Genomic DNA, 11,933 nt, shown 5'->3' on the forward strand with positions numbered 1-11,933 from the left:
TTAATCATGACTTAAGGCAGCACACTGATCCATACACTTGCTCAGGGCTCCCTTGACCTCGCTATTCCTCAAACTGTAGATGAGGGGGTTCAGCACAGGGGTGAAGACCGTATAGTAAACTGACACCACCTTATCGTGGTTTGCTGACCTGTAGGATTTGGGTCTCATGTAGGTAAAAATGGCAGCTCCAAAAAAGGGTCCCACAACGGACAGATGTGAGGAGCAGGTGACACAAGCCTTCTTGTGGGCTTCGTTAGAACGCATCAGGAGAACGGCAGTGAGGATGAGGCCATAGGAAGTCAGGATGAGGGAAAGGGGGACCAGGAGCATCAGCACACAGCACATGTACATGACGTCCTCGAAGACAGACGTGTCAGCACAAGCCAAACGCACCAGCATGGGGGCCTCGCAGAAGAAATGGTCGATCTCACAAACACTGCAAAATGGGAAGCTCAGGACGGCAGCAGCCTGCATGAGCCCATCAGCTGCCCCCAGGAACCAAGACCCCAAAATCATCCTCAGGCATGACTGCCTACTCATAAGGACTGAGTATCTCAGTGGGTGGCAAACAGCAACGTAGCGGTCGTAGGACATGGCTGCTAAGAGGAAGCACTCACCCCCTCCCAGAGTGAGGAAGAAAAAGATCTGCAGCCCACAGCCAGCTGGGGAGATGGGCTTCCTGTCAGTCAGGTAGTCAGCAGCCATTTTGGGCACGATGGTGCACACCAGCATCAGGTCCATGAGGGAGAGTTGGCTCAGGAGGAAGTACATGGGCCTGTGGAGCCAGGGGTCCAGGAGAATCAGGAGAAGCATGAGGGCGTTGCCCACGAGGGAGGTGAAGGCCATCATCAGAACCATCACAAAGAGAAATAAATGGGCTCCTGTGTGGTTAAAGAGACCTAGGAGAATGAACTCTGACGTCGTATTCCAGTTTCCCATGATTTCCAGCAAGATGGAGAAATAGATGAGGTTACATGTACATATAACATAGCAAAAAAAATTTAACTCTATTAAAATCAGTTAATTCTTGTTGACATCCATTCGTCTAGGGAGGCATTTTCACTTTGCAAACAAGAAAACTTACATCCTTAGTCCTAGGAACTGTGAGTATCGAGGCTGCAGGTAGAAACATAAGTTTATTTAGAATTGTTAGTTCATTTAGTTTAACTTTGCCAAGCTGTGCATTGAAAACAGTAATGATCTTCTTAGAATATGTTCTCCCAATATAACCCTCTAATACTGAAGGGAAACTGTAACTGTAAAATGACGTTTTGTGTAACGAGATCTGTCCTGGTCAAAGTCATAGAAACATAATCTTTACTGGGTGAAGAAGAGAAAATAAAACTCCTTACTTCTTCACCCAACCACAGAAATAAGTGGTTCTTCTTCAGTTCTAAGAGGACCTAAGTCCTTAAAGGTATTTTTGTCTCTGATCTCCTGGAGCTGAAACTGCCCTAGCTTGTTGAATAAATACAATCATACCTGCAGAGATGAGGAGGATGCTAATTCAGTATCAAAGATACGGTGTGATTCAGCGATGTTACAGGGCAGAGGGAGTCCATCTCTTCCACCTCCCTTTACCCCCACTTTTTACATTCATCCCATACTTGACTGCCAATCACGATGGAGAAAGGAAGTGCAAAAAGGGTCACTCAGTCCCGAACTCCATTGCGTCAACACCACCTCTGTACTGACAGCATTCTACCTGAGGGTTTTAGTTGATTGTTTTAAAGTTAGATGTCATGGAAATACACTTCTTCCTTGTCAAATGTATTTCACATTTGCCAAAATTTTGTAATCTGCACAATCTCATATATCTAACATGCAGTTTGAACCACTAGTAACTATATGCAATTCTTAATTATAGATATCGGTATTGCTCTTCTGAAGGACTTCAAACCCTTCTACCTTTTTTTTTTGACGCAAGACCTTATATTCCATTATTTCCATCTCTTTTTATTGTTGAAGATTGACAGAATTTTAAATCTATTTAAAAATTAACAGGTAACTAAGTATAACTGGAGGGTGTTGGGCAAGTGTGTTAAATTAATTTTTTGATGCCATCTTACCCATTTTTAAGTTTATTATCAATACTGTGGCATTAAATATTTTCATATATTTGTGAACCCATCACCAATATGAATGCTCAGGACTTTTTTCATCTACTCAGACTGAAATCCACTGAACAAGAACTCTCCATTCCCTTCTCCCCAGGCCATGGCAACCACTGTCCCACTTTCTGTCTCTATAAATGTGACTATTCTAGGAACATCAGATAAGTGAAATCATACAGTATTTGCTTTTGCTTTTGTTTTATGATTGTTTTTTTTTTCACTTGTCATTATGTCCTCAACATTCATCCATGCTGTAACATGAATCAGAATCTCTTTCATTTTAAGGCTGAGTAATATTCCTTTGCATGCATATACTGTATTTCACTTATTAATTCCTTCCATCTATGGATACATGTGTTGCTTCCAATCTGGTTTCATATTTAACATTCATTTAGTGGGATATTTGATAACATATATTCATTATTTTTCATTTTGATATGGTAAACGTATATAGCCTAAAAGTACAGCAATCTGAGATAACTTTCTGCTTATGTCATGCAAGAGAATTTCAGATATTTTAGGTAATAATTACAACTTATGTGAATTTTCAATTTAGAAAACGCATTTACTTTTTTTTTAAATTTTATTGAGTTAAAGTCAGTTTACAATGTTGTGTCAATTTCCAGTGTAGAGCACAATTTTTCAGCCATAAACAGAAAATACATTTTCTAATGAAGTTTCTACTTGTGTTTAATATTTTATCAAATATGAAATAATTAGGTCAACTTTTCAGCAGACATGAGTAATATATCTACACATTTTCTTTTCCGGTGAAATAAATGTATAAAATAATCAGTCAGCACAAATGTAACTGACTAGTCAGCATACTAATAGTGTTTAGATTATTTAATGGAAAGGTCAACTAAATGTGTCAATAAGTGGTACATAATTATGCTTTCCTAAGATGTGACAGTGTTTGATCGATTGTTTAATTAAAATTCTTATCTACCTTTTCATATTACGCAAGTGAGACTAGCTGCTACTAATTAGAATGTTTGTAAACCTATGCAAAGTGGATTCTAAGGAATAATTTCTAACAAAATTGACTACGGATACAAAATGTGGTAAAAATTCTAAATGAGGAATTAAGTCTTCTTGCAAATAAAATATTTACAATGACACTAAGTGGAATCATAAAAGCTCACCTCTTACTACAGGAATAGGAATATTTAAGACTGTAAAGATAAATATTTCCTTCTTTTTCTTGATCATGGCTTCAGAACACTAGACATTTTTTGTCTTTTCTTCTTAGAATGGTGCTAAAATTGTTATATCTTTAAATTATAAACTCATCTCTTTTGCAATGCTACCATAGGCACAAAATATCCTTTCTGTTTATTTTTCCATGGAGTAACCATAGACTATTAAGAAAACTGCCTATAATTTTTCTTTCTATATTTTTCTGATCCTTGTTGCCCTCACTTAACATTAAAACTATCATTTCTCCCCAGGATACTTGGATGATTACTCAAACTATTCTTTAAAGAATAAAATAGTAGCAGTCAAATCATTTATGTGACAGAATTGACAGAGTCTTACAAGTGTTTTGACCTGATGTGTGTGTCAGCTAACATTCGTTTTAGTTCTGCAGCTTGTAAGATTGATAATAGAATGGATTTTATTTGTAAGACTATACAGAGAAGGTGGTAAAACTGGATTTTTCTGGAGTTCAAATTTCATAAACAAAACTAATATTTTTTAATGACATACTCACATAAGATAAAAATAATGAACTCCAATAGCCTGGGTCTGCATCCCCTCTGAGCAGCATCCTCCTAATGTCCCTCTTGGAGTGGAGAAAGCTTCTTTTAATCTTGCAGCTTCAAACCTGCTCATATTAGTGTTGGGAGTCACCTATTAAGGGGTGGGGCCTATTCCCATCTTATGTTAAAATTACTGTCTTATTACTATGTCAGAGCTGCAAAACCATGACTCTTTGGATACCAAAGATACTTAATTTTCAAGGATTTTATAGATTTCCAGAACTTCAATATACTTTCCCTATATACATTTAGAAGGTTATAATTCATTAAAAATAAGAAAAAAAAACACTTATAAGAAAATGTGAAATGTAAGTAGATGTCTTTGGAAAAGGATGATGATTTAAAAATACATTAAGCAGTGGATTAATCTGTTTCTGCCAATACTTGTTAAAACTTTGATACACAGGGAAGATTAATGAGTGTGTCACTGAGAGACAACCTTTGGTCAAAAGTACTAATTAAATTAATAACGCCTATGGTAGGATTTATCAATTTTTTATTTTTGAATTTTGTTTGATACAATTGCTATGAGTTATGTTTCTATTAATTTGTTTCTTTGTAACATAATTTTATATTTTACATGTTTATTTGTGTCTGAGTAATAAAATGCTTGATAATTGCAAAGACAGTTACAGCAGATTGCATCTTTGATGCCAAGAGTCATGCAGTTTGATTCTATCTGGTCTAAGTTTTATGATTTTATTATTATATAACTTAATATTTTCAGTTCCCAGGGAAAGCGTGGTTCTTGGCTCCATTTTTACCACTCTTGTGACCTTGTCTTTTCTAAGAGTAACTATAAGCATCATATAACATAACTATAAAAATTTTTTTCAATATCTCTCTCTCATGGAATAGTTGATGGGAAATGCTGGAAGGAAGTACATGCCTGTTACTCAGATATTCTCATTAGTGCTGACCAGGTAATTTCAGACTGACTGGTTAAGATTATATTTCTTGGACAGGCTGAAATTGCAATTAGGTTAGATACTAAGTCTCAGTTTGGTGACATGTGTTTAGCACAAATACCCCAATTTTTTTTTGTCTCTTGTCTTTTTTTTCTTCTTTTTCTTCTTTGCTCCTTTTTTAACAAGACTTAACTATGAAATTATGGAAATTTAGGACACTAATTACAGGAACTGAAAAGTAAAAAGGATATTTAGAAATATTTAGGAGGTAAAATTATGATGATTTTGTGATTACTTATCTATGGAAATGAGACAAGAGGTCAGGTTGGGGCCCAAATATCTCATTGGCTCTAATTTATATGACACGTATGTGTTTGCTCCTTATAATGTATAACAAATAATATATAATCATATATAATAAATAATCCAAAAGTATTTAATGACTGAGAGTCATTTTTTCCAAGAAGCAACTTTTTTTCTCCTCCCTATTTTAAAAGTGAGTAAAATGTGTAGCAGAGGTTAACTAAATCTTGCAATAAGAAGACAATTTTTTTTTCACATAATTGACCTACACTTTGTTGTATGAAGACACTACTCATTCATCAAAATAGGAAGAGAGGGAGACATACTCTTTCCCCTTTCCATAAATCAAACTTTGTTAATTGCATCTATACGAAAAATCTAAAAGCACACAGTGTGCATTATAGAAGCATCCAAATAGATACCATTTGATTTAAAATTTGCCTCTTCCAGTAAAAAACACATGGAGACTAAACAACATGTTATGAAAAACCAAAGGGTCAATGAAGAAATCAAAGAGAAAGTCAGAAAATACCTCAAGACCAGTGAAAATGAAAACACAGCTCTCCAATATCTATGGGATGCAGCAAAAGTAGTTCTAACAGGCAAATCGATAATGATATAGGCCTCCCTCCAGAAAAAAGGAAAATATCAAACCATTTAACCTACTGCTTAAAGAAATTAGGAAAAGAACAAAGATCAAAGTCAGCAGAAGTGTGGCAATAATAAAGATGAGAAAGGAGTAAATGAAATAGAGAGACAAACAAAAGCAGTGAGAATATTAGCGAAACCAAGAGCTGATTTTTTGGAAGGAAATACAAAACTGATAAAACTCTAGCAAGGCTCATCAAGAAACAAAGAGAGAGAACCCAGGTAAACACAACAATAAACAAAGTTAAGAAATGGAAGAGGAAAAATAGCAATATCACAGATACAAAAACTTACCAGAGAATACTATAAATATGTCAACAAGCTTGACAACGTAGAAGAAATGGACAAACGCCTAGAACTTACAACTTGCTAAGATGAGTCAAGAGGAAACATACAATTTGAACAGAAGAATGACTAGTAGCAAAATTTTTAAAAAATCAAATATACAGTGGCCCCAAACTGGACAGCTCACAGAGGAATCCCATCAAACATATAAAGAAGAAGTAATATCTATCCTTCTCACAGTATTCCCCACCCAAAAAAAAAAAAAAATTGTAGAGGACGGAGGATGGAACACTCCCAAATTTATTCTCCAAAGCCACCATTTTCCTAACACCGAGACCAGACAAAGATACTATAAAAATATTACAGGCCAATATCTTTGATGAATATAGGTGCAGAAGTCCTCAAAAATATTAGCAAACCAAATACAATAATATTTTTTTTTTTTAAAAAAAGGATCATACACCATGATGAAATATGGTGTACTCCAAAGATGCAAGGATAGTTCAATATTTGAAAATCAACGTGACACACCACATTAAAAAGGGGGAGGATAAAAATTACATCATCAAATAGAAGCAGACAAAGCAGTTAAAATTTTCAACATTCTTTCATGATAAAAACACTCTCTCAAAGTTTTATAGAGGGAACATATCTGAACATCATAAAAACTGCTTACGGCAAACCTAGAGCTCACATCATACTCAATGGTGTGTGAACAAAAAATACTACAAACCATATCATGTGTAAACAAAGAGTGCTGAAACCATCAAGTCATCAGCAGCTGCCGCCACCCCACAGTGAGGACAGGCCTGCAGCCCGGCCCCTGCAGCCACTCACAGTGGTGCACCCTGAGGGGACTCAGAATAAGAAAGGGCAGGGCACTGGCCCTAGATGGCTAGGTGCTTGTCTAGGGAGCAATTTCAATGAGCCCAGACATTTGCTCCTTATCATAACATAGAAAAATGCTAAATTCTTGCAGATGTCTGACTTTCTTTAATTAGCGGTAGTCTTTTAATATTCCACTACTTGGTCTTTGTTTAAAAGCCCTGTGTATCCCGGCTCTTCCACCATCTATTTGGGGCAGGTCCCTCAGAGCGATCTGAGAGGCTGTCATCCTAGACAGAGTCCTCAGAAGTGTCGAGTGAATAAAATGTAATTCTCAGCTTTAAGGCATGTATTTTATTTCAGTTGATACCTCCCATAGCTGGCTTTTACCTTTCACCACTTTTTTTTTTTTTGTCTTCTTTAGCTTTAAGGGGATGTCCTGGGCCATTTTAGGAAGGACTGACTTTTCCTGGGTCTCCCCCATGTATACAGGAGCTATATACGTTAATAAATGTGTTTCTTTTTTTCTCTATTAATCTGAATTTTATTCACGGGGCATCTCAACCAAAATATTACCTAGACGGGCAGAGAAAACAATGTTTTGTTTCTTTCCTACAATATTTTCCTGTAATTTCGGGTACAATGTTTCCATCTTGCTTTTCAACAAACCAAGTCCAGAGATACGGTGTGGTTCCCCTAAGCCATGGAGTGTCAGGTTCAACAATTATGGTGTGAATCTTTCTGTGTCCCTCATTTCTTCTTGGTAGGAAAAAGGCTTCATTCAACCTCCGAGACGTTCCCTGAGTTCCACAGGGCAGATTCAAACATTTGCTAATCTGGGAATGGAAGGAATGCAGAAACAAGGGAGGAATAATCAAGAAACAATAGAGCAGCCCTGAGGCAAGGTCCTGATGCCTTCTCAAAGAATATACACAACAATATCTTTCAGTTCTGCCGGAAATAAGGCTCTCCCCAATCTCTGTCTCTTGTTCATGACGGCACAGAATCTTCAGAGATTATTTTTGGTGGAGGGGAAGACACTGGATTTGGTTGCTGGCATTCTGATTAAAAGCAATTTTCTTTTTTGTTACTAAGGCTCTTGCCCCCAGCATCATACCCCTGCCCCTCCCTCAAATAGAAACCAATTTTTTTTTTCTAAGTCTCAGGCGGCAGCTGCAAAGAGAAGAAACTAGAACTGGTTAGAATGAACTCAGCCCATGATTGCAAAGAATTAGACTCCCAGTGGACCTTGACCCTCATTATATGCTCATTGTAATGTATTAGTGTTATGGAAATGACAGGCCAGCCAAGGAAGAAGCACCACTCGGAGGGTTGGAGTACTCAGATTTATTATGCTGGCGGGCTCAGAGGGGTTTCTGCTCCGAGGCTCTGAGCCCCTCCAAGACGTGTGCATGAGGTTTTATAGGGTTAATTACAAGCTTGGGGTATTCGGTCAATAGGCATGGAACAGCTTTAGCAGCATCATTGTCACAAAAGTAGAGGCAGGGAGGCAGCAAACCGACATTCCAAGGCCAGATATGTCTCTTTGAAAATCCAGCTGGCTAGCAAAAAAAAAAAAAAAAAAAAACATGGACAGGGAATCAGCAAACCGATACTAATTAACTTAGATTTACGAGTTAGCCCAGCAGAGCTCAGATCAGTTATCCGACACTTGTTTCACTTAGATTTGTGAGTTAGCTTGTTAGCCCAGCCCGGCTTTTCCTTCACATTAGCATGTTAATGACGACCCCGCCAGCACCAAGACAGTTGGCGGTTGCCATGACAACAGCTGGAGAAGCCCGTGCAAGGGCCGAAGTCAAAGCAATTGGCTTCATCACACCCAGAAGGAAGTCATAATGGCAGAAGCCTCCCTTGAAAGTCCACAGAGTCCAAGCTGTCCTTACTGTGTGGAGGGCACGCAAACCTGGAGCTGCCTCAGTGAGTCAACTTGGCTGATAGCTCCCCGACTTGAGTGCCTTTCGTTCCTCCCTTTTCCTCTTCTGAGCAATAAAGCAGGCGTTCACTTTGCCTCTCTGCCTCTGCTGTGAATTCTTTCACAGCCGGCAGCCAGGACCTACCCTTTGTTTGGCCTCCTAATTTCGGGGTCTCTATCTGCTAACCCCTGTTTAATTCTACATTCCAAAGATTATTTCAAAAAACAGCCTATATTACCATTGTTTTCCAGATTTATATGAGGCTATTCTCTTTCTACTCACTCATTCTACTTTTTAATAATCTTTGTTTTGTTGGAGGTTTACAGGGACACCATGAGCTGGCCCACGTGGACGGCTGCAAGGACACAGAATGCCTGCGGCAAGAAGTTTGCAACAATCAACCACACACCCCACGCCTTGTTTTTTTTTTTTTATAAAAGGAACCTGTATTCTGACTAGAGCAGGATGGCTGTCCGAGACATGAGTCTACCATCCTCTTGCTCTGCCGGCTTTCCAAATAAAGCCGCTATTCCTTGCCCCAGCACCTCGTCTACCGATTTACTGGCCTGTCGTGTGGCGAGCAGAACAAGTTTGGACTCAGCAACATGACAGTGCATGTGAGCAGAGAAGTCCTGCTGGGTAGCATCCTTACCATGGAGTGTTCGTTTTTAGCACACAGTTTTGGTATGCATATAGCCTTTAAAAAAAAATGTTACAACATTATAAAGCAAATATCTTTTCATGTAAATACTCTTTTCATGTAAAATTTCAGAAAACAAGTATTAACTAATTTTAACATCAACTTACCTTGTAACTGAAGACACAGTGATAAAATAAATAAAGAGGCATTTGCATCATAAAACTCAAAACTTGCAGGACCCTGTGGGGGCCCTCCTGGGCACAAAAGCCTTTCTGTGTCCCAGTTTCTTATTTGCAGGAAAAAAAAATCAACTTCCTGGACTTCCCTGAATATTCAAGGGCAGATGCAAACTTGCTAATCAGGGATGTAAGGGAATGGGGAAACAAAAGAGGAGTGATCAAGAAATGATAGTGCAGGGTGGGGAAAGGTCTCAGCTCCTCCTGAAGGAATATAAGTAACAATATCTTTGGGTTCCTCTGCAGGAACCAAGGCTCCCGGCCAGGCGGATGGATGATGGTAACTTCAGGCTGAGCATAAGATTCTTGAAACACTTCCCTGTTACCTCAACACCAACCAATCAGAGGAAAGGCACACACCCTGCACCTCTGACCCCAAATATTGCCTATGAAAACTTCTCCCTGGGAACTTTGCGGGTTTTGAGCACAAACCACCAGTTCTCCCTGCTTGACCCTTCGATAAACCTTTCTCTGCTCCAAACTCTGAGGTTTGGTTTGTTTGGCCTCACTGTGTGTAGGGCATACAAACCTGAATTTGACAACAAAGCCATTTCCAGTTTCTTATACAAAGTTTAAAAAAAAGAGAGAGAGAGAAATCATTAAAATGACATTCATTAAATTTATTTTTAAATTTAAATTCAGATTTACATGAAATAGAGTTGAACGAATCAATGGGTTCAAATTGTTTAAAAGATAAATCATTTAAAAAACTCCTTGAGAATCACAAGTTCTATGTTTACTAAAATTCATATTTTGATATGATTTATTAGAAATTGAGCCCAACATTGTATTCACAATCTATAAAGATTCATAATAGTTCCAGTAACATAAGCAGAAAGATTCTTTTCAAAATTAACAGACATCAAAAGTTAACTGCAACCTAGCATTTATCACCAGTGACTGAAAACACATTCAGTTACATTTATAGTCAGCAAAGTTTCTAAGGCAACAAATTCAGATGAAAATAAATTTGGAGAAAAGTAAGCCCTCAAAATATTACAGCAAATAAAGACATCACATTATAAAGTATTACTTTATATTACAGATAAAATTCTGATACAAAATATTATTAGTTGTTTGTATAGCATTTCATAACTAATGAATTAATTTTGGGGAAAAAAACTATATTTGAGTACCAATAATGGCACCCTGTACTGCTTTCTAACAAGAGATCCCATATTTTTATTTTGTGCTGTGCCCTACAAATTATTTAGGATATGACCCTTGCATTCCCTGCCATACCTAAGAGGGAAAAAACATTTCTGCGCTAATCACTGATGGACAGTGATAATATTTCAACCAGGAAGTTCACTTGAGCTAATAGATTTTTATTGGATACAGTGTTGGGATCTGCTAAGGAAAGTAACTAAGCCATAAAATGAATGTCTAAAACTGGTTCATGAATGTTAACTGCCTCCAATCTGTTTCAGTAGAATTACGGGACATAGTGAGTGGAGAATTAAAATCTCATCTGAGAGATGTTATCGAATACAATCCAATGCAAGAATTGCAGTGACTACTTTGAATGTAAACTAAGTACGTGTGGGGTGTGGGGAATGGTTGCAAGAAAGTCCTTGATATTTCCAACAACTAGTAATTAGACGAAACTTTGACCCACTCGGGATATAATTAACTTTAGAATTTCTTTCATCTCTGTTGGTCTCTCTAGGTCCTTACTGCTGATCCCCAGGTATTCCTGCTATTAAATCCCTTCCCTGGGATGCACCACTCTAAAGGGAACATAAACTTGTTATTTCCATTCAGCATGGTGTCAGGACTTCAGAAACCCTGATGAAGTCTTCGCTAAATCTCTTAAATGTAGTCTCCCTACATTGAAGGAAAGGATAACTGTTTTGGGTGTTTAGGGCTACTATGAGAAGAAAAAGAAGTCTTCTGACATTTAATTTGATCTAGACATTCAGAAAATTTAGACATATTGCAAAATAAATGGAAAATTGTAGAACAGTGATGCTGAAAGACAACTTCAGTTAGAGAGTGTCCACTTTTCATTACATGACAAAGAACAATTTTCATTGAACACATATCAGCAAATATTACAAGTTAGTAAAATTAATAAGGAAAAAATACCATGAAGAAAACAGAATGAGGGTAGAATATATACATATATTTGCAAGATAATTTTGTCCAGACATGAGTGATTGTCTTCTCCCTTGAATTACTCTTAGTCCTTGCATTTAATAATAAAATAACATTTTAATCATTGTCTGTTGATTAATGGATTTATATCCATCTCCTGGTACCCATTAAAAACTTTGT

At 37.4% G+C, this 11,933-nt stretch overlaps 1 protein-coding gene across 1 annotated transcript; it reads right to left on the reverse strand.

The window, feature by feature from the left end:
• LOC102527998 (olfactory receptor 2T8-like) lies at window positions 1-939 on the reverse strand. The gene has a single exon (XM_072949510.1). The coding sequence runs from the start codon at window positions 937-939 to the stop codon at window positions 1-3; it is 939 nt and encodes a 312-aa protein (XP_072805611.1).
• Between the last annotated feature and the right edge of the window lie 10,994 nt (window positions 940-11,933).

Source organism: Vicugna pacos, chromosome 3 (assembly GCF_048564905.1).
Source record: "Vicugna pacos chromosome 3, VicPac4, whole genome shotgun sequence".
NCBI classification, from domain to species: domain Eukaryota; kingdom Metazoa; phylum Chordata; class Mammalia; order Artiodactyla; family Camelidae; genus Vicugna; species Vicugna pacos.